The 24,717-nt window shown below is 38.9% G+C and overlaps 1 protein-coding gene across 1 annotated transcript in view; it reads right to left on the reverse strand.

The window, feature by feature from the left end:
* The window catches only part of LOC103036463 (kelch domain-containing protein 8B), a 155,513-nt gene that overhangs the window by 8,253 nt on the left and 122,543 nt on the right, over positions 1-24,717 (reverse strand). The window contains exon 5 of the mRNA XM_022677396.2: positions 12,386-12,487. Within this exon, the coding sequence (XP_022533117.2) occupies positions 12,386-12,487 (102 nt within the window). The remainder of the gene's footprint in view (positions 1-12,385; positions 12,488-24,717) is intronic.

The following is a 24,717-nucleotide window of genomic DNA, read 5'->3' on the forward strand; positions in this document are numbered from 1 at the left end:
ACACTGATTGCAATCAACCCAACCAACATTGCTTCAACATCTAGTAAAACTCTTCCTTGGACAGTGAAGCCAGTTACCAATCAGATCCTGACTCTATCAGTTACCATGCCAACTGCTCATTTAGAAGGTATAATGGTCATAAACGCACCATGTAGAGCTCTGAAACTTATCAGTAATTGCTTGGACTGTGCCAGGTCACACAGTAGGCATCTCACTAAAGCTCTTGAATCTCACTTAAGTTAGTGAATGCAATCAAATCCTCACAGCAATTCTCCAAAATCTAGTAGAAAGCCTTTCTTGGACAGTAGAGACAGTTACTAAAACAAAGCTTAATATTATCCTTGATTTTGGATAAAACAGTGAATAAGCAGGTGTCCCAGTGCTTTTGTCCGTAGAGTGTAGCAACACCATATGCACTGCTTAAAAATCAATGTCAATCTATCATTTTTCTTATATTGTGTTCATGGCATTAAGAAAAAGCTACGTGGGGAAACATGGCTTAAGTCCGTTTTCTCAATCTGACATCCTATAAATACAATCTTTACCTTGCTTGCCTTTATTCTATGACCTTGTTTACACTGGTTCATGTGACTAAAATCTGGAATGGATATTACAATTGTCAAATATGTGTCTCATTCTTCTGATTTAAATCTTAGTGCTGTGTAGAATATGCATAACATATTTAAATTCTGTTATTGCGTGGCAAGTATTACAAGTATACTATGAGGAGTTTGGTGTGTCAAATGTACAACATTTTCATTGCTATAATGTGTCAAAAACACGACTCAGACCACTTCCTGAAGTGGGTTAAGTGCTGGGCTTTGTATCTGTTTTAAATGTAACTTGGGTGTTTATTCTTGCATTTCTATGAGTCATTGTCTTATCTAGATATAATCCTGTTACTCCAGATGCATGAGGAGACCAGGTGTAACCAGGGTCTAAAATTTTCTAACACATTTTCACAACCCTTTACCACCCTGTCTCTTCCTTTTTAACTCTGGCTTCTCTTATCCAACCACAAAGTTCTCTCCCCATTTTTTCCAAATCATTATACGCTGATGGCATTTCAAACTAGCAAAAAATTGCTAGCCAACACACATCTCTTTTCCAAAAAGTTATTTTTTATTGAACCAAAACTGGTTCCTCTGTAGAAAGCACTTTATTTTCTGAGCGTAAGTCAAAATATTGCATTACAAAATGGTGAATAAAATTAGGTTTTCCAAGATATCCCCCAGGTCACTGACTCTACAGGCTAACTATGCAGATACTAATTTCGGAAACACTAAGTTATTCAGAAAGCACTCTAAAACTTGTATGGAATTATGGCAGTTATTAGAGTGAGGAACTGAAACAGGACTGTTTTAGTGTATCCGTGTAAGCTTTAAAAATCATTTCTAGAAATTGGACTCATCTGTTGTCATGTAGCTTTGGAGAAGGCAGTAGTTAAAACCCTCAGGATGCTTTAACACAATCCATCTTCTTCTGTACAAGAGTGGAGGAATCACAGCGTGTGAAATAGCATTTAAAGTGTTTAATATTTCAGATGATTTGGAGGAAGCAGGAGGGAGCTTTCAAAGTGAAGCTTTATGAGTCACTCTTAGGCAGGTGTGCAGAGCAGCCAGAACAGCCGCATCATTAGACTCCCTCTCCAGCTCCTCAATCAACACAACAGCACCCTGACATCACAACACCCCCCCACTGCACTCACAAACACGTGCACACACACACACACACACTCACACACACAGTGAAACGGATGTCTCTTGCAGAAGGAGCACCTGCCACCTGGTGAGTTTTGGGGCTAATGCGGATTTCGACAGGTGGCACCTTGCAGATATCTGTACAAATTATGCAGCATATGCACACACTGAGATTCTGCTTCAAAACCTCTTTGATAGAGCGAAGCCCAGAATCTGGGCAGTGCGATACAGATATTTCATCATGTGGAAAACAGATACCTATATTTGTAAGCCAAGCTACTAGATCTTATAGTGGTGTGCAAAGGTTTTGGCATTCTTACGTAAAATATAGTTTCTAGTTTGTTAATATTCATAAAAAGAGCTAAGCTAAGAAAAACTGATCTTCAACAGACAAAGATATTGAAGATTGATTCATCATACTCCTAAATATGCAAATGTCACGAATGCCAGACATGGGTGAGACATATGTGGATTAGAATCAGATAATTTATTAAAGAGGGTAACAGTACTACAGAGAAAACACCAAGCACAGGTGTGGCTAACAAAAGTAAGGCAGCATAAACAAACAAGTTTGAGAATGTTTGAAGCCGAAGGTCACACACAGAGGATTAACAACAAAAACCATGGGCAAGGCAGAGAGGAAGGTCCAAAAGCAGGCAAGTGTCTAAACCAGAACACTATAACAAACAGAGGGGCTAAGCTAAATCAGTAGTCAGTAAAGAAACAGGAAGAGGTCATCCACGAAAGGCAAAGAAGACTGGGAAACAGGAAACATGGACTTTTATACGCACTGGGACAGATGTGAGCAATTAACACTGATTAGTAGGACGGGGAATCAGAGCGACTGAGTGGCACATGAGAGTCCTGGGGAGAGAGCACAGGTGAATTCTGGGAAATGTAGTTTGTGTCAGGAAAAACAAAGTCGGTCAGACAGGAAGAGGCTGGGCTGACAGCAAAACCTACTCTCTAGGATTACGCACCAGATTTAAGATTTCCTTCATGATCAATAAAGTGTCTGTCTTTCTTTCTACCAACTGGTTAACCCAGCTACCTACCTGCTTGCCTACCTATCTGCCTACCTGTCTGTCCACCTGCCTACATACCTACCTACCAAGCTACCTACCTACCTACCTAACTGTCTACCTGCCTACTTACCTTAATACCTACCTGCTCAGCAGTCTTCCTGCCTAGGGTGATAGAGCCATTTCTATAGCTGCATCCTCGCTCCTGTGCTGTCAATCTTCACGTGACTTCTTAAAACTCACATTTCAGATCTTTTTTTTAACTTAATATGTAATACTTTCATTTTTTTAAAGCTCTCATCTTTTTCTAATGCCTTAAAGTTGTTTCTTTTTTAAGTCCACTTTTTGTATGTTTTTTAATGTCTTAATGTCTTGAATGTCTTAATGTTGATTTATTATTAATTTATATATTTTATAAATTGTATACGGTTTCTGCATTTTTTATTTTTTATTTGCATATAAATTTTGCATTTTTGTATCATAAAAAGCAATTTTTATATGTTTATTTATTTATTTAAATAGAATTTAGACTTTAAAAAGAAATAAAAAAACATGCATAAGTTTGGGCACCCCAAGAGATTTAAGCTCTCAGAATACTCAGACATGCCTCAAACATGTTTTAGCTTGTTAGACCTGCGGCCTTTTGTTGTTTTTTACAATCGTGTTGGAAATTTCAAATCTCACACCTTGTCCCAGCAATCAGCAGCCCATAGGCTCTGCCAAGCCTCTCCTGAGCACCCCAAAAAATATGAAAACTGATTCCCACAAGAAGGAGAAAGCTATCAGGAGACAGCGTGTCATTTCATGCTTTTTAGTACAATCAGCTGATCACCAATTACTGATTGTCACATTGACCTTTCCGGGCACACCTGGTAATACATCACCATACTGGGCTTCTGTAATATTCTGTACATTATCTTTCATGAGTAGATGTATTTTCTTTTTGCAATCAATTACATTTAAAATGCTGTCAACCTCTGAGCAACAGTTCAGAGTTTGTGAATTTCTGTACAAAACTGTATTGTGAGGTTCAGTGTTAGTAGCTGTGTTTGCTATCACTGCTGTGTTTAGACAAACTCTTGAGAGGGGTATCCATTTAGTGGTGTTATAACTCTTCACTCTGCTTCCCCCACAAGACATGTCAGTTTTACACATTTTACAAATGCCCCCCAATAAACATTGTTTTGGCTGCAATGAAAAAATTTTATTTTTGGTCAAATAAACAGTGCAGAGTTTTATGAAAAGAACACCTCTAAAACTACTAAGCATAGGGGTGGATCAATCAAACTTTGGGCTTTTGTTGCAGCCAGTAGTACAGGGAACATTTAATGGCTAAAATATTAAAGAATTATATCTTGTTTCACCTTTAACTTTATATTTTGGAAATCAGTCCATCTTTTTTTTTTACTCGTTTAACTGACCAGGGCTTCCCAAACGTTTGCATGTCACTGTACTTTTCTCTGTGCTCTACAGTAGAGGCTGGCTGTCTCACAGCCAGAATATATTCTCTCCTGTCTCCCGAGGTTTGATAAGGCTGAGCGAAACGTTCTCTCTCTCTCTTTCTCTCTCTCCCCCTCCCTGAGGTTTGCCTTGCCTCTGGTGGCGAGACCAACATCATTACGCATCACCCGCCACTAAGTTGTACCAGTTTCCATGGAGACTCAAATTGAAGCGGAGATGATATGAATGTGTGAGCAACGCTGGGGGTGACTTTTGTTATCATAATTTCTCGGGAGAACAAACGCAGTGCCACAGTCGCTTCTCACAGAGATAATCAGAAGAAGTCAGGCAAACGGGTATCTGTGATCTGCGCACTCTGGACCATGGGCTCAGATCCTTATATTCTGCAAAGTTACCATATTAAAATTTAATAGAAAAGCCCTCCAAAATTAATGACAAGACAATAGAAGCACTATTTTAAGAACAACGCTTGACAGGCATTTTTCTAGTTAAAAACATGCTATCAGCTTGTGATTATTCGGGAGGACACTGACGAGAGGGGAGAGAACACAGAGGGCTTTTTGAGCTGGAGTTCAGGTAGTATGAACCCAGACCCCCCCTCTGATTAGCATGTGGAGCTAGCAGGAGAGATAACTGAGAGATAAGGGAAGAGACGGGTGGTGAAGTGTTGTAAAGACTTGCCATGGACACGTAAAGATGGTAGAGATTAAATTCATAGGACATACTTTTTACAATTAAACTGCACAACATGATAAAATGATAAAAATACAAATTTTAATTAAACTAATCGTCATTAAATAAATGCAAACTAATTAGTAACAGATAACAAACTTAAATTAGAAACAAATTTCAATGTTTTTTATTGAACTAAGCAGCTAACAGTGTAGCTAATAATTGTCTGAAGAGAAAAGAAAAACACTTTTATTTAACCAATTGTGACCTCCAACTCTTGAGCATCAAACATGATTTTAATCTCTTAGATGTTTTTTACACTGTCAAAAATGTCATGATGAAAGATCTAATAGTAATGCTAAATAAAAACAAAAATAGATTTTTATATTTGACATAAAGCTGCCATTTTTAGAATACAACATTTTTGTTTTATAGTGTTAATATTTTCAGTCCTGTCACTGTCTGTCTGCCTGCCACGGATTTTAATGCTCCTGAAACTCCATTTCCCATGATACACCTGCAATCAACTCCCCAGACATGCCAGATCAAATAACTCATTGGAGTTCTGGTTCACCCTCCTACTGATTGCACACACCTGGACCCTTTTTTTGCCGACCCTTTTTGCCTTTTAGACTACTCATTAGACTACTCAAAGCTTGTTTGGTAGTTTTTTCGGTTCTGACCTATTTTTTATATTGACCATCCCTTTGCCTTGCCTTTTTATTCTGTTTTGGATTTCCTGTGTATGTCCAGGTGTGTGCAATCAGTAGGGGGGTGAACCGGAACACTGATGAGTTACGTGATCTGGGATGTCCAGAGAATTGAGTGCAGGTGTATCATGGGAAATGGAGTTTGTTTCAGGAGCATCAGAGTGCCTGTGCACACTGGTGTGTTGTTTATTTATGCTGCCATTTTGTTTCTGGCTCTGCCTCCCCTGACCATTCTTATCTGTCTTATCCCTCATTTAACAAATTATCTATTTTATATTCGCGCTTGTCTGTCCTGTGTTTGGCTCCTGTGACAGATATATTTTGTATGTTTTGTCACTAATTTGTATGTATTATATAAATATAATTAACACTATCATAGTGTGTATAAAATATCTTTTAATGCAAACCGTCATTATTGTTACTATGAGGTGTTGCAGATAATGCTTCCCATATGGACACAGATATCGCTAAAATAACTGTAACAAACAAAGAAGATGGTTGTTTACAGGACAAAATGCATTTCTCATTATTGAATATGTTTATCATCACAATAGCAGGTAGGCTCATTATGTACACAGGCTTACAGGAAACCTTGCTGATAATAATCTCTATCTGCAACTGAAAATGTTTAGCAATTTATACTGTTTATACTTTGGAATACAATGACAACATACAACAGTGTATTTGTATTTTCTTTTGGGCTGTACATTTCATATGCATGCTTCTCTCTTGACAGCCCCACTCCCAGCAGCTCTTACTCTACATGCTGTGCTGAATAAATGGCTGTGTAAATATAGTCTGGGATTTAAGACATCAGTTGTAACCCACTCCTTGTAGCTAATATATTCCCTAATCACCACTACTATTATGTGTGAATCTGTTCTCTGTAGAGGGACGCCTCACCCTTAAATCAAAAGCAATCTGAAAAAAAAAAAAAATAATCAAGCAAACAAAAGTAAGTGCTATACAACACATGCATTGTGGTAACTGCAGCATTCACAAAATAAGCAAAATACATTGTGTTTCCACCAATACAGTTGAACGAAGAAACTTTAGAGGCTACTGAGATTAGCAGCTGTGTCAAAAGAAGCAAAATAGGAAATTATTTAATCTATATAACCATTTGCTATCTTTTTAGTAGGCTGTCACTAGGCAGGACAAACAGTGGCCCATATACTAAATATGCTAAAATATCTCTGCCATCCCAGCAATGTCCACCATAAGTCTGGGAGTGCAAATACACCAGACAGTTCTGAGAGAGCAGTGCAGACTGAAGCCTTCTGTTGAACAGCCAAGTTCCAGGATGAGCAGACCCCATAGCAGTTTCTCACACTGATCATGCAACTATTTATCAAAATTCACCAGTCCTCTGAGCCCACTGCTCCTCCAGAATGTGGAATGGAGCTGGCAGGTGTAAGTGATCCCAAGCTGTCCCCTGAGGTAACACTTCTTGATTAATTTAGATTAATTTACTTGATTAATTTACTGCTATCCCATGACATTTGGCATGTCTGTTTATTCAGACTCTTCAAAAAGATTTTTCCTTCAAAATGTTTTTGAGGGTTTGGATTTGATTCTAGAAGGGGACGCTATTTAAGAAGAAAAGTATAGTAGAGTTCACAGACATGTCTCCCTGCCAGTAGGGGGCAGTCAGGCTACAGAGAACGAAGGTTGAGGCGAGTGTTGTGGAAGGGTGAACTCATTAAAGAAGCTTCCATGTTTCAGCAGTACAAGTTTTCCTGCTGTTCATTTTTTTCCCCACATTTACACCTTTCCTCAGTCTCCTCTCTGTTCTCCATGGCTCATATACTCCACTCTTGCATTTACAGCAGGTAGACTGTGGGAGATGTAGGGCCTTCTATTGCAAAGCAGAAGAAAACCAAGCAGGTTGTTTTATGTTTATTCACCCCTCATGCAGCAATGGTTTAACTAAAGCCACAGACTGTATTTGCAAAGGCTCAATTACTTTAAAGAAAACATTCACTGAGGAATTATGTTCTACACATTTCAGAGCTTTAGTGTCTGTATAGAGGCACTTAAGAGACACATAAACAGCCCCTGCATCAACTTCTAATTCAAAAAGCATACATTTCATAATTTTTAATTAGCCATAATTACATTTTACATAGGAGTTCTTAAACGATTACAGCTGTGTATTTTGATTACAGATTTAACAGATCTCAGCATAAGCAGAATTTAAGCTTATTACTTATAACTGCGACGTTGTTGATAACAGGAATTGAGCGCATTATTCTTTTGAAAGCAGGTCTAACACTTCTCTCCATTAAAATGAATGGGATGCGCTGGGGCTTAAGTGCCAGTGGACGCGCACCGTAAGTCTAAATACAGTTTACATGATGGGTGATTGATGGGTGATAAATCTCTTGTATCAGCTTGAGGGTTAAACTAGATTCTAGTAGCTTTGGTTCATTTCAGCAGTAAATAGAGTAGGCAGAGCTTATTCACATGACCTGTGCTTTATATGGCCTGTTAATTTGATCAGCATATGAACCACCATAAAGTGGAATCAATTTGGGAAAGCATCCACTGAGGAAAAACTCAACTGAAGACATGATTTGCATTTAAAATCTGGTAAAAAATCTCTCCCAGAACCTTTGTATCCTATGGAATAAAAGAGCTTATGCACCTTTATGGAGACTACACAAACAAAAACAGCCTCTATCATAGGAAATAACAAATAATTTAAACAGCATGAATCCTACTAATTTTTATGAGTCATGCTTTTACTGGTATGCCAGGAGCATTTCTGATTTGATTATGTTTTTGTTTATTTTGATTACAGATTTAGTTACTATTCAAAGCTGCAGCTATGAAGTGCCTCATTACTTTGAATGTCTGCAACATTCTTGACAATAGTAATTGAGTACTTGAGGCTCAGTGGCGTATAAGCTGCAATCTAAGACCTTACAATGACTTTGATAGGCCGTTTTATACTTGAACCACTGGTTATCTGGGGTCTAAATGAAGTACAAGGAGATCTGATTAAGGCTGAGCAGAGGCATTAGGGATGGAGTGCAATTTCAGGAATATGAGCTCCATCTCAATGTTAATGGCGGACATTAATTCTGGGAAGAAGATATGAGGTCCTGGAGCAAATGAAGTATCACACTGTATGTGTGCAAATGTGTGCACGTATGTGTCTGTGTGAATGTGACTGTGTGTATGTATGAATGACTGTGTAAAAAAAAAAAAAAAAGAACGACGTGTACCAATTCGGTATGACACACTAAAGGAAGACCCTCATACATTCAACAGCATGAATAATAAAGAAGTGAGCTGCTCTATCTGAAAAAAGGACACACACTACTCTTCTACACAGCCCTGTGCTTCTCCTAAAAGCCCAGCCTGCTTTTGATTCTATTTGTGAATGTATAAAGTAGAGAAATAAAAACGTGTCAAGTGTAATATGCATCAATTTGCCCAAAATCTATTGTTTTGGGAAGTGGCAGAATTCTCTCATCCACTCTGTCAGCTGGCATTTACTGAAGAAGAAATCTGCCTCCCTCTCTTGCGAATGTTCCGACAGATAAAAGGAAGAGGCAGGAAGGGGGTGGTGTGTTCTTTTGAGATTCTGCGCTATGTGAATTGTGTGCTTCAGCTGCAGCGTGACAACTCTAATGCACAAATCAATTAGCTAATTGACACAACGTGCGGCCATCAGGGGACCACACTGTGGATGAGCCAATCAGACTCTTTCTCTGAATGGAGTAGCAGCCTTGTAGCTCGTTTCCAAAAAAACTGCTGTATGTTCTGTGATAAAACTGAGCTGAATAAAAAAACATCTAATAATAACTTGATGTTAGATGAGAGGTTCTCAACCTTTATAGCGATTACATGGTGATGCTGATCTACTGATGCTCAGTGGAGACCTTGCATAAATCATGATTCATGATTCATCCTCGTAATCATCATGTTTTACTATGGGCCAGATTCATAAAGTGCAGATTTATCATTATATTAAGAGTTAATCATTATATTAAGGGCCCTATTTTAGGGATCTATAGATGAGCTATCAACTACAACAAATGCAGCCTGATTTAGAGTGTGTCAGTGTGTCTTTTGTATCATGGGAACGCAAAAAAATACACCTTGCATGGCTCGAAACGTGCAAAAGGCATATACTAAATCTCTTAATTAATGGGTTTTTTTGGGCATAACAAAAAAAAATCAGTGTACTACTACTCCAGTGGAAAACATAATTTTAGGGCAGAGACCAGGGTTAAGAAACTCATTTAAACTAAGTATAGTACTACATTTTGGATATCCACAATATCTAGCTTCTAGCTAACTGGTTATCTAAATTCTGCAATCCTAAGTTAATAAAAACTATTTGAAAATGAAATAGTTATTGGCTGATCAGATACATCAAGGCAAGTTAAACATATGTAGTTTCTCGACTATCTATCAAAGCTAGCTTAGATATTATTAGATAATATGTTTATTATATTATTATTAGATATTATTATTAACTTAATTATTAAAGTTAAGCTAACTGACTGTCACAGGCTGTAATTTATTAAGCACACAGTGGGTTTGATCTGTGTGTTTTGATTCAGAGACAAGTCTTTTTAACCAGCTATCACAGTTTACATGGTTAGTTACCTTCCTTTTATGTCCATATATGTGCGCTGGTGTATTGGTATTTTAATGGTGCAGTGCTTCTGAGCTTCTCAGCAGAGGAAACTGACCTGCTCATTCACTCTATGTAAAGGTGCATGAGCAGATCATTCACGAGAACTAGCAATGTTATCAAGGTTTGCATGCTGTACACGTGATCGTGTGTGTGTAACGAGCAGGGGTGTACGTGCACTGAGCGTACATAGCGCACCTATATAGCTAAGATGTATGGTATGGATGTCTGATGGGTGACTGTTGTCAGGGTTTAAATCAGTCAGTGACAAACCTGTTTTCTGTTGCCAAGAAAGCGACACGGCAGAAATGTACCTGAACACGCCTCACTTCCAGACCTGCAAGCCCATCAGCAAAGATATATTTCTAAACTCCACTATTTTATGGGCGCAGGCACAAGGTGTGAAAATAGACTGTTGGTGTGGTGTAAGATAACAATGAGCAACATGATGCGCTTTGCACAGGGGGTAAGATAGATGAATGCTCAGCCATAGAAACTGTAGTGTTCTTCAGCTAATCTGAGGGTGTAAAGATTGACTCTATTTATCATTTATTATCACATGTACATAAATATGTTTTACTATCTTGCTACTTTTTTTGTTGCTGTATCCTATCAAATATCAGAATGTATAACTCTGGTGCACTAAGCTGCAGCTTTATGAATAAGATCATGCTACATATTTTTGTGGTACAGGAATTGTAAAACATCTCCTAAACAACATCTTATTAGCACTTTCATAAAAAAATAAGAAATTTAAACAAACTGAATTTTTATTTTAGTTATTTAGTTGGTATACTGTCATCTTCTTTTCATCTTCAAAAGGAGAGACAATGTGCTAGTAAAATAAAGGTTGTATTTCAGTTGTGCTTCTGCAGTTTGACAGCAAACCACACCCTCTCTCAAACTTTACAGCATATGGGGGAAAATGAGCTGTAGGAAGTCAAATTTGCTGGGTCACTAAACACTGGAGCTGAGGTGTGGCTGCTTCAGCACTTTCTCTTGCTGGAGAAACAGCTGTGTTTACAGCTAGTGTGTGAATGTAGAGTAACAGCATGCAGGAAGGATGAGGGTGGCATGGAAAGTAACTGCAATGCAGCAGTGTGGAAAAGCCTTCCTTCAGCAGTGTGGAAAAGCCTTCCTTCCTGGGTCTAGGTCTTCCTGAACCTTCACTAACTGTAAGTGGTGGAAGTGTTTAGTCCTGCTCATGTGTACAACAGCGTCAGTTCACTACTTTCACACTCTAATTGAAGTGCCAACTGTTTTTTTCAGCTTTTTCTTTTAGTGCTACCACCCTATGAGAAACACAGTTAAAACAACATGCAACGAGTTTTCCAGAGCCAAACCACCCAATAGGTTCACTTTGCTGGCTCTGTAGGGCCCAGCAAATGATTGAGGGCCTCCCTCTCTCCCCTGTATTTCTGTTCCACCTTAAAAGCTGCAGTCATAATCACACAATCACACACCAGTTTCACCTTAAACGCCGCTACAATCACACTAGTTCCACCCTTAATGCTGCCTGTATCATATATTCACACAATCAGACTAACTAAACAACTTAAATGCTAATCTAAATGCAATTTTAATGCTGAACTAAATCACTGCACCACTTCAGGTGGCAAAAAGATGAACGCTAGCTAGAGAAATCCACCTTAAGTGTTGCAGCCATTGCATAATTAGTGTTATCCAGCAGCTTATTTAATTTCCTTAAATAGTTCCACCTTAAACTTTACATCTAAATGTGTTTATATTATTAGTGTGAATATCCAGCTTAGAAATGAAAGTCTGACCCTTTAAAGCAGACAGTATATTGATGTTATGGGTGATTATTAAACTCCTCCTATATCATTTTAACTAGATTTTAACTCTTATATCAGCTGTCAAAATCACATTTTGTATGTGTACAAATCACTGAGAAGCAGCCATTATTAAAGGTTTAAAAGCAAGGGAAAAGAATGCGGGAGTCTATTGTGCAGCTGTTATTTACTGCCATGTGGCATTTACCTAATGGCTTCTGCGCAAAGTTTAAGTTGACGTAGTAAACAGAATTATTTGGAAAAGCATTTTATCACGCAGTAATTTGTACGTGGGTGTAATGAGAGTTAAGTCATTGCTTGCAGTAGCCGGAGCTGAGTTATTCCCGCAATATAAGTGCACTCCATTAGGACTTACCCAGCCCTCCGGCAACAATCACCCTTCCGCCAAGACAGCCAGCAACAAAGTCTGCCCTTTTCTCCCTCATCCGAGAGCTTCGCGTGGGCTTCAGCCAAACACCTACACAAAGGGACAAAAGAGCATGTTGGGATCAGGGCACAGGTCATTTGGGAGGTGACAGTTAAAGGTTGCAAAATGACTAGAATGACTTGAAATCGGCTTAGAAAATGATTTTCAGGCTTAAAATAGCAAGCACAAAAACCATGAACTGTGCAAAACACCTGCCTGAATGATCCTGCACTAATTTTAAACCACCCTGAGTCACTGGATAAGCTTAAGCAGACTTGCCTATGTGTTCTCTTACACTGTGTGACATATTGTTACCTATAAAAAGAACAAAAATAAGTTGCATATCTAAAAAAGACAGCCATTACGAAGCGTGACATTTGTATATACTTTCACCTACTGTTACGATTAACTTGCAATTGAAAGAGTAAGTGTGTGAATATTTAATAAGTAACCCTGCAAAATGCCAATTGTGGTGGCATACGTTTCTATTGCTTTACTATATTAACCTCATAAGTGAAAGATTCAATAGACATTCTACCAGATGACTTAATAATAATAGCATATACTGTAGAATATATAATAGAGTATTTAAAATTCAAATTTTCTAATAAAAAATAATTTTTTATTCTAATTTTCTGGTTTTCTATTTTTTTTTATTAGCTGTAAGCCATAATTATCAACATTAAAATAAATAAACATTTAAAAACTCTGTGTATAATTAATCTATATAATATTAGATTCAATTTTGGAATTAAAATAATAATAATAAGTAACTTTCCGATGATATTCTATTTTTTTTAGGTTGTAAACAAGTGCAATATATCGCTTTGCTTACAGTATACTGAATCTTCACCTTGTATCATATTGACAAGTTCTTGCCAATAAACAGCCCTGGTTTAAAATGAAGGTAAGAATATTTGCTTCTTCTCATATCCATATATTAAAAAATACTCAAGTTTGTAAAGCTCAAAGTTCCTAACAAATTTAAACCTTACAAAACAAACTTTCAGTTAAAAAAATGTGACATAGGATCAAGGATAGAAATATCTTCTGTGAAAAACTCAACATTTTAATATTTTATTCCAGAGTATTTGCTAGCACAGAAAGGCTTTCGCCATTTTAACGCAAAACCTTCAACTGTGACACATTCAATCACTCATAACATTTTCTAATGTGATGGGCTTGAATGGTTGTTGAATGACTTGAATGTCACTTCACTGTCTTCACAAAGGGCACCTATTCCTGAGAATGACTCAGTCCACTTGCAGGAAATGTGTCTACATTTGATTTTTCACCAAACGACTCCTTCAACATTCTTTATTGGCAACGTTGCTCAGACAAGAGCGGAGGCGAATAGTTCGATGAGTGATCTGTGTGTGATTTAGCCATCCAGCAGGAGAATGTCACTTCTGCTTGTATGATTGCATCTGTCAGTGTGTGCATGTGGAGTGCACTGTGCTGACAGGGGTGTGTACATCTGCAGAATGGTCTAATAATGATGGTCATAAAACAAAACAAGCAGAAGGGGCAGCGGACGCAGAGGAGTCAAAACGAGTTCAGATGAGCGCCCTAAATCTGCTCTCAGCCATGATGCCCACTGGATGACCACGTACAGGAAATGCATAAGAGCCCTGAGGGCTGCCTGTCCATCTGCCCGTCTCAGTGAGACCCTCAGCATCCTAGCTTGTGTGGAAAGCTGCAAATGTCTTTTACGGCCCTGTGGCACAGACACTACACCATCACTTTTAGATGAATTGATCCAACACTCAATTTTCACTGGCAAGCTCACTAAACCCACTCTCTCACCCAATATCAGTCCATCTTCCTTTCAAGACAATTTTTAACTAAAAACATTAGCGTGCGTGTGTAAAATGAGTGCTTGATATGGTTTTAAATACTCAGTTACTGGTCCAAGTGCTTGTGCAAAGGATTAAAGACTTTTCTTTTGATTTTCTGAAGATCTTAATATTGTGTTATTAAAACATCCTTTTCCTAAACCCTGAAGCATTTATCTGTAGGGGAAACTCAACACAAATAAGAAAAAGCATGGGGGCTTTCTGCACTAATAAGCACCTAACAGACTTCTGGGAAGTGAAAGAGATCTTTAAAAGAAAACACTAAACATTAAAAGAAAAAGATCTTACAATTTTCTCATACGTATATTATTCACAAAAAGTCTTACACGGATTTTAACCAGGAAATTTTTCTTGCAGAAGAATTGATTAAGATTATGAGGAGATCTTAATTAGAACATGTCATTCTTCTGGAGGGATGTGTTTTAAATAATAAAAAAAAATATTCAGGCATTAATAACGCTGCATTGTGGGAAATCTGGGAGAAAATACAGTATTACAAACATTGTATAGTAGCAGCTGGAGAAAAGATTAACTGCAATGGAGTCACCTGGTTATTTCTAATTATAAAAATCACATATTTGACATTTATTTTTCCATTTATTACACTTGTTGTACTACTTTCTAGATGTGATCTGTGAAGCACTGACCAGATGTTCAGAGATATAAAAGTATGTTAATAGTAAGTAACAATTTGCTAGCTATTAAAGCAGACATGGGCTAGATAGAGGCATAAAGGAGGGTCATAAGCTGCGTCAAAACCACATTGGAAACCAAGCAACAGGCAATCAACCCAGACAGAGATCAGAAACAGAGAGGCAAAACACAGCCTACAAAGCTTGGTCTGCAACATCAGGACTGTTGGCAATACTTTGCAAAGTGTAATATAAACTAAATTTCTTTCCTAATTATGCTATACTTGTTAAAAATCTCCATGCTTTGCTTAGAAAAAAAAGTAGATGGATTCCATTGGATAGAGAAGATCCAAAGAAAACTTCAGCCAAGTTACAAAAAAACTTATTGCTGCCAGCTCTGCCCTTGCCCTATTTGATCCTTCTTTGTCAACTGCTGTCACGACTAACACAAACTGAATGTTTCAGCTAATTACTACTGGAAAATGGAGATGATGGCTACAGTGTTAACTGACTTTGCTGCAATTACTTTAGAAGAGCCCTGAGGGTCCTGCACTGCATGCCTTGTGCTATGGAAAGTTATGGATTACATTAACAAAGAATGGCTCTGCAGTTTAAAAGGCTTGGACCTCGATATCATGCCCCATGGCTATGGGGTCAAAACTCATCCAGCTATCCCATGCCACACACCAAGAAATGTTTCGGCCAAAAAAAAACTGAGAGATTTGTACTGGTTGTAGAGTTGAGCGTGTTCCACTTGCCTCCAGCATGATAAAACCGCCATCACCCATGTTGCACCACATCAGCTGCATGGCAAAAGCTGTTGACATTATCAGACCTTTCCACACTGCACCACCTGACTGCTACAGCTTTTTGCTATAATGTTCACTGGCTACTACAGTCGTTGGACTGAGATAGCCTTTGTGGCGTGAGGAGGCGGGGGAGTTGTGGGTCCGCCCCACGCCAGAGCGCAAAGCCATGCCTGTCTCAGCTGGCCCGCATGAGGGCTGATTGAGCCGCCAGTTGAGACAGGCATATATACTCAGCCTCAGCCATCATTTGGGAGACTCTTGACTGGGGAGCTGAGGGCTGAGGCTGCACGGACCTTTAGAACTAAACTAAAGTTCATTCTACAGACTCTAGAGCCCCATTGGGCTGAGTTATGGTTTAAGTTTGTTTTGGGTGTGGTGGAGGGCGTTTAAAAGCCGAATAAAGGTATGTTTTGAGTTTCATTTACTCCCCGTGTCTGTGTTCTCTGTGTGCTTCCTCCTTCCGAGTCACAGTGGTCACGCCCCTAACCCCAGGGGCCTACCACACCTTCTATTCCACTTTTACCTCAATGGCTGGAAAGAACTTGCCACTGTGTTCAGTCTGGAGGGCAATCCACTTGAACTGCTCACTGACAATGACCCTCAGTTTGTCTCAGCTGAGTTTGCGACAGAGATATAAATCACTACAGGAGCTCTTTCTATTATCCACAATCAAATGGGTGCATCAAGCGGCTCAACAGAATCTTCAAGGACAGTTTACAGCCTGCTAACATTGAAGGAAAACAATGGGAGGATTTTCTTATACATACAGAGCCACTGTGACCAGTGTCTCCTGCACAGCCACTACATGGTCGACTAATAAAGCTGCAAGCGAATGAGAAACAGACTATCCAAAACAAACAACAAAAAAATGAAACAACACAGAGACCAGTGGCATGGTGCAAGAACTCCTACTTTCCAAAGTGGATCTTTTGTCCGCATCTAAAATCCTAGAGATTCATTGCCAAAGGACATACTGTGTTCACCCAGACTCTCCAAGTGGTGGCTCAGAATGGCCTCCTCCTCTCCTAATCTCTCATCAGACGGAAAAGTGTGGAATGCATCCATCTCGCTCAAACACCCCACACCAGTCTTCCAGCAACACTGTCAGATAATGCTTGTATGTAGCCAAGCACATTTGAACAACATGAAACTTTGCACCCTGTTTCATCTTCTTCTTGTGTTCCAAAACTGAGACAGGCCCCACTGCCAATTCTGCTAAATATAGAACAGTTTATACTACGGCCCTGTGAATATGCACATTTTTACAAAGGTTTTTGCCTTCGTTTTGGCCTTCCATCACACGAAAATGCCTTCCAAGGTGGAGATTTTTGAAAACTCTGCTACAAGTAAAGCCATGTGGATGGGAAAAACAAAGCTTTCTGAAAACGCTGAAGTCACACATTGAGTCTGTGCATGTGTTGTTTTTGTTTACATTAACATAGCCTGTTCAAAATGAGCCTGAATCATGGATGCAGCACCTGGACTGGTTCTGTTCTCTCTGCAATTTGCAGATTAATAACATGTTTACACCCTAATTTAATGTAACTCTTACATTACCTAACACAGCAGAGGCACCAAAATTAGCTGTTTTTTCCAATCCTCCTGTCTGGAGGTACAAACCTTAGAGATTCTGGACCAGGCCTGGATGAAAAAGCACCTGAGACAATTTTAAAAATGAAGTAGTAGTTGCTGAGGAGTGGCAAAAAGACTTTTAAATATCTAGAAACCTTGAAATGCTTCACACTTGCATGTTAATCTTAGCATTTTTGAGTGGTATGGCATTTCCGTGTAGACAAGGATATGTTTGAAAATGCTTGAAAATATGTTTTAAAATAAAAACTAGGGTTAAAAATATCCAGATTCATGTGGACAGGGCCTAAAACACAGTTTACATCTAGTCACTTAATGCAACATGAGTATCAGGATTATATTTGGATGAAGCCAAGTGTAAATACACACAATACACATTTAAAACAATACAAATTCTCACTGGTTTGTATTTAATGCATTTGAGCCATGAAATTGCAGTGTAAACACATCCATCTGTCTAAGACTCATGCAATAACTAAATCTCCTCCTAGTACAAGCAAAACAACAGTAAGAACTGCCACACAACAAGCAAACGTATTTCAGCCTGACTGCTGCAAAATAACCAGGTCATAGTGTTGTGAATGTTCTATGATATCATGTTGCTCTGTGAGGTGTAGCCAGGTTCCTTGGTTTTGAACATGCTGTTACAACTAAATGCTGTTTTCTGCTTCCCACACTGGCTTGTCAGGTATAAAACAGGCTTAACACTGTTTTTAATATAGCCCACACTCTGTCCTTTAAAACATGCCTGAACTGGCTCTAATACTGGCTTAACTGTAAGATATTCTCTTTGAAGAGTAGTAAGCTGTGTCCAGCACTGTCTGGTTCTCTGAGAAAATTGCTTGGGTTTTGTCAGCTCTTCTGTGTGGCTGTGCTTTCACAATTTGCCATCTAGATTAATTCGAAAACATCTAGTTTCAAATTTTTTAATTCCAAGACAATCATGGCCTGTACTTTAAACACTTGATATATGATATATTGATATATGCCCAGTCATTGTCATGTACAGGGGTTGGACAATGAAACTGAAACACCTGTCATTTTAGTGTGGGAGGTTTCATGGCTAAATTGGAGCAGCCTGGTGGCCAATCTTTATTAATTGCACATTGCACCAGTAAGAGCAAAGGGTGAAGGTTCAATTATCAGGGTAAGAGCACAGTTCTGCTCAAAATATTACAATGCACACAACATTATGGGTGACATACCAAAGGTCAAAAGAGGACAAATTGTTGGTGCACTTTGGCACATTGATATCTTAACATCATGGCACTTTGTGCATCCCAGCAAATGATATTTACCTACACTTTTACGCTTTGAAGGTGTGCCAGAAGCTCATTTAAGGTCACAGCAATGTTATTTTATTCTTTATTCTGTTTATTGTTGAGTAAAAAGTTGGGTTTGTGCTAGTTCCAATCCTAGCATGCGAATGTATTACACAGGGCCAAAACATCTCTATTCCTTTGCTTTCTCTATAAATGTCAAGCCTCTTCCCTCTCTCCTCCTTCATCTGCTAACTAGAGGCTGCCTCTCGCTTTGGAAAGCCAAGTAACATCAGGGACTAAGTTCTAAAACTCAATAAGGTCTTCCCAGATGCTGTTTGTCACAAAACATCAAATGAGCTACATCTGGAACATCATGCCCTTTTCTCTTTCTCTGCGTCTCTCTCTCTCTCTCTGTATATCCGGGCTGATCTACAGGCTCTCCATGGTAACAGGGGTAGGAGAGCCGAGAGTCATGGCTGTGGTTGATGCGCTCCACATGGGTGAGATGAGTCAACAGCCCCCCGAGACAAGACCCCCGTCAGACAGCACAATCTGTGGAACCATGGTGTGCCCAATCTTTGTCTCGCTTTCTTTCTCTATGCCACTGGGAAATGTGTTTAAACACAGCTGTTTCAGGCCTGGACAGTTCTTTTCCTTTTCTACGTTTATTGTTTATCACAAAAGTAAGTAGATGCAGAAGATTTAGTTGAGCAGACACGCTCAATTACATGGCAAATTGTTCTCGGGATCCGAGGGCTCTGAAAGCAAATCGTTGGTTGGTGTTTCTCATCTGTAGTTAGGCTGTGCTACCCCAGGGATGTTATGGTCACTGAAACAAGCACTAGGAGATTCCTTATCTCGCAACAAACTGTGTATTTTAGTTAATCATAATGGCTATGGGCCATTAACAAATCTAAAGATTTAATTCTCCATCTCTGCAAAACACAAAGTGTTTTCACAGAGCTGCACTTTAATAACAATATGCAATATATGCAATAAAATATCATCACAGGTGAGCTCTATGGTTGGATGAAAAAGGATTCTGATATGAAAGCATGCAAAATGCTGCTGTCTCAAGGGCTTGCCTTACAGACACAGATACTATGCCATGGCCAGATGTAACATGTGTGCATGTGTAGGATGCTTTTACATGGGATCAATACACAACCCCCACAGCAAAATGAGCAGGAACTGTGTGAATAAATATAAAATGTCTCGGATGTTGCATTACACATGCATTACACATGCATTACACATGTATTACAAACTATTTCTGTTTGTGTAGCTCAATAAATATGACCAAGAGCTGCCCATATAAATCTAAATATTTCATCATTTTTTGTCCCTGGTAACCTTTACCTTCCCTCTGAATAGCAATGTTACCCAATCCTTCCTTCTGGGTACAACTACTTTTGCAACCATTCCTTTGACCGGGAGTGTATGTATGTACGTATACAGAACTGCATGCATGATCACATTACAATACTGTGCTGTGTAACACTCAGGGGAGAGCATCAGGGCTTCTGAATTATTCATAAAAGAAATGTACAAATATATAATATATACAACCCAGCACCAAACAAGTCATGCCAAAATACATTTATAAATAACTCTGTATGCTGTAGAGAAGTATATACTGTATACGATAATTCTTTTACACTTCGTTTCACTTTCATATTTCACAATCCAGTAAATTGTAATAAAATGCATGCTAGCATACACAACCTAAAACACTAAATGTGTTAAATGTTGCAGCTAAAAGTTGATTAATTGTAAATGTAATTATTTAGGATGTTATTTAATTTCAAATAAAATTAATAACTTGGTAGTGGAGGCACACCCACAGGAATATACTGCTCTACTAAAGTCCTGGTATTTATAGGAACGTTTTACTTTTTAATGCTCTGGAAACACCAGTTCCCTGGCCTGCATTAAAGATGACTTAATAAAAAATTCATAGCAATTCCCAGCTTATGTTAGATGTACTTGGACACATATATCCAAGCAGGAAAAAGCTGGAAAAGCATCAGAGTATTTATCAAAACGTACAGCATGCTTTCATCTGCAGTACGACGAGTGGGGAAGGCTGCGATTTGTCCAGTGTGAGAAATAAGTCCTGTAAAATCTCTGATTAGAGATGTGCAATACAGCAAAACGTTGCTTTTCTGAGGGTTATATTTTTTCCTGGACATTTGCACAACTTTTTCTATGACTTTCAATACATGACAATATACACTATATGTCCAAATATTTCAGGGCACCCCTTCTAATGAAGGCATTATGTTACTGTATTTTCGCACTATGAGGCGCATTTAAAATCCTTTAATTTTCCTAAAAAACGACAGTGCGCCTTATAATCTGGTGTGCCTTACAGTATATATGAATTTTACAGTAAAGCCACTTTGCTGAAGTACAGCATTATACAGGAGTTTCAGTTTAGTCCTCCAGCAGAATTAGCATTAGCCACAAACCGTGCTAAGTGCTAGCTCTTTGGCCGTTCAGAGGTGGGTATTTTTGGCCTGTAGCCTGCTCCTAACCCCAGCTCGCACTGCTGGAGCAACATTAGCATTACCTTCTAAACGCGCTAGTTAGCTCATTGGCCAGTCAGAGGTGAGTATTATGGGCCTGTAGCCTGCTGCTAACCCAGGCTAGCAGTGCTAATGCTAATGGTTCAGATCAGTGGAAATATGGAAATCTAAACTTACTGTTAATAAACGGAAGCACTTTACCCACCCAAATAAACATTTTTGAGGAGAGATTTTGTTTGAAATGTTTTTTTTAAGAATTACAGTTTTGTTTACTTAACGTAGCTTAGCTTTACAGGTCTTGCTACCCAGTGGTGAGATCTGCTGAATTAGAAGAAAAACATGGCGAAAACCCTGTTTCTCACTATAGTAGCCTTATGTTTAAAAAGACCAGAAAATAGAAATGTATTCATACTACGCCTTATAGTGAAAAAATACGATACTTTGCCCATTGTGTGTGTTCCTGTACTGTCACTCAGCACTAAACTTAAAAGAGTATTAAAAGCCTCTTAATATAGATAGGCTTTACACACTACTATTCAATACCTATTACTATATGTAAATCTTTTCTGTTAAGATGAAGAATCCTTTTTATAGTCCCTGTAGAGAAGTACATCCAATAGAATATGACTCTCTGGAGAAAATTAACCAATCAATAAACCTATTAGCGCTATGCCTATTGCAAGACATGGACTAGAGGGGAATTAAGCCCACCAGCACTGAGCTGGGGAGCAGTGAAACTGTTTCCTCTGAAATGATGGTGCTCTATCTGGCACATTTAGGATGAGCTGGGGATTTGGAGGTCAAGTGAGGTGATGATCATCCAACATTCTGAACACTCTGTAACTCCTCACAGCAATGATCCACACTCCAGTAGAAAGGCTTCCCTGGACAGTAGATGTAGTTACTCCATTGATTTAAGAAGAAACACTGGATGAATGAGCATGTGTCCCAACACGTTTCTCCATAAAGTGTATTTAACCACCATGCTCATTAGAGAAGTCTGACAGTACAATAATCAGAAAAGTCAACCTCAATATTCCACTGTACCCTAGGAAGCAGACCCAGGGTAAACACTTAGCGTGCCACTGTTAATGAAATCTGTGAGCTAGACAGAGTCTGAAAATCAACAATGCTGATCCTCTCAGGTGTGGTGGATTAGTCTGAGGGAGAACAGCCTGCAGCAGTAGCCAGACAGTTGTGTCTCATGTGAGTGCAGGTGGCTGTCTGACCTGTTGCTCTATTGCAGGAGCAGTTATTTTAAAACTCTCAGCTCCATACTTATCTCCTCTTCTAATCCAGTTTAGAAACCATGATGCTGTACGGAATGGTGCAACATAGTCCTTGCGGTGACACAATGTACCTTAAAGGTACAAAACATTCCGTTTCCCAGGAGAAAGACATTTATTTCTAACCTAACAATCTCCTCTGGAGTGTGCTGGCATTTTCACAGCAGCTTGGAGCCTAAAATGGACCGTTGTTGATCAGTGGATCTTCTCAGGGCCAAAAAGACTGATTTGAAGTTTGTTGCAGTTTGTTTCTTTGGTCCAGATCAGTTGATGAATTTGTTTATTTGGAAGGTTTTCTCCCTCTGTTTGGTTTGGTTTCACACGGGCATAAACCTAAACACACCAAAGTGCGCACCAATAAACCACGCAAGCACATTGTCTTCTCTGATTGGTCAGAACTCTCTTGCAAGGGAGCAAGAAAGTAAATATAGCTAAAAGATTCTGTGTTTCGTGTATATCAGTGCAGTGTGAAGCTGAACACAGAACGCTGAAACACTGCTTTTTCAAACAGTTTTTAACAGGACGTGCAGCGCAGATGTGCACATGGATGTACATGTAATGAACGCTGCACATGTGGAGTTCAGTGTGAAACTGCCTAGCATAGAAAGCAGAGACGGCGTTTGTTTATAGCTGTGGTAATTAGTGTTGTCTGGCTAATGTATCAGATTAAACTGCACCTTATCAGCAGTTTAGCCTAAATAAAAGAAGTATATTTGACAGCTGGGTCGGATTGAGACCAGATCACATTCTCACCACAAGCGAATCGCTCCGGAGTTTGTTTGGGTTTGTTTGAGCAGGTGTGAAAACAGTAACGCACTCTGGGGTTGTATCAAAACAACCTGACCGAGACCTGCTAGTGGAGGTGGTGTAGTGCTGGTGTAAAAACACCCTAAAATACACATGATTCTGGTCCTTTAAGCTGGTGTAACACTACATAATTTTAGCCCTGATTCTCAGTCTGGAATATTAGACTATTTAGAGCATATCAAACATATTTTTTTTTCAACACAGCGAGAACGTAATCTTGTAGTGTGTTCTGGTCAGTGACTGCTCAGTCTGGTACTAACTGGGGTGTCGGGTCGCTCTTAGCTGGAGTTCTTCTTTCCACGTTACGAGTCTTTAAGTACTTACGACACACGTACAGCCTCTAAAAGAGGATCCAGCTCAGTTTTACTAAATGTGAGCGGCTAGTGGAGCATTGAAGACTTCAGAAGGGGAAACTCAGAGCTCAGTAGCTCTTTTACTCATAGTAAAACCAAAGATACTAAGGAGTGAAGTTTCTGACTGAGCGTTCTCTCTCTCTTTCTCTCTCTCTCTCTCTCTCTCTCTCTCTCTGACTGAACATAACCTGGAATCGGATTCATTCGCTCTGAAAGGAGACCGCATCACACCCGCCCAGTTTAAAATTATTCTTCCACATGCTCATGAAATTACCCATTCTCACCAGAGAGGGCCCTAAATCCCAAAACTTACGGACATCAGCTTTAAAGAACCTGCTGAGCCTCGTTTTCTTACCCACGTTTCTTTTGCTTTTTATCAGCACAAATGGTGGCACAAATGACTACTGCAGCTGACTGTTGTTATTCCATGTTTACTCAACATCTCTTCAGGAGTGTAAGGCATGTGTTTTGGGGGACTGATTGTTTCACTTCAGCAGAGTTGTGTATTGTAATATCCCTAATCCCTAACCCCTAGTGTGCAACTGACATTGTGTTCATTTGCCATGAAAAACAGGAAAAGTCAGTTGGGAAGTGTGAGATACCCACTTAAACAAATGAAAGAGAATAGGATACCCAAGGCTTTAGGCTTTAAACCCAGAGACTTTGGTCGAAAAATTTAACAACATGGCACACAATGTTTGCTTAATTACAATACAACAGAACAAAACTGAATCACAATCTTTATGTTTTCTACAGTATCCAACATGATAATGCACCATGTCAAAAGCAAAAGTCATCTTAAATTTGTTTTATGAAGATGGCAATGAGTTTAACATCTTATCACAGCCACAAGACAATGAGTTACGAGTACCATAGTATAATAGTGTTTCTAAAACTGCTTCTGAAGCATAATATTCATAATATTCATGATAATATTTTCTCTAGTATCAGCTTCTCTCCCCATTTGATTTGGTGATTTACCATCATGTATATCTGCGCTCTTTCAAATTATCAGATAAAACCAGTGCATTTCCATAAAAACACCACAAACTGAATGAGGCTGTGTAGGAAAAAAATAAATATTGAAAGAAAAAAAAAAAAGAGAGAGAAAGATTCATGCCTCTAATTGTGTCCTCCTCATCTCGCTGAACAGCGTTA

Source organism: Astyanax mexicanus, chromosome 13 (assembly GCF_023375975.1).
Source record: "Astyanax mexicanus isolate ESR-SI-001 chromosome 13, AstMex3_surface, whole genome shotgun sequence".
NCBI classification, from domain to species: domain Eukaryota; kingdom Metazoa; phylum Chordata; class Actinopteri; order Characiformes; family Acestrorhamphidae; genus Astyanax; species Astyanax mexicanus.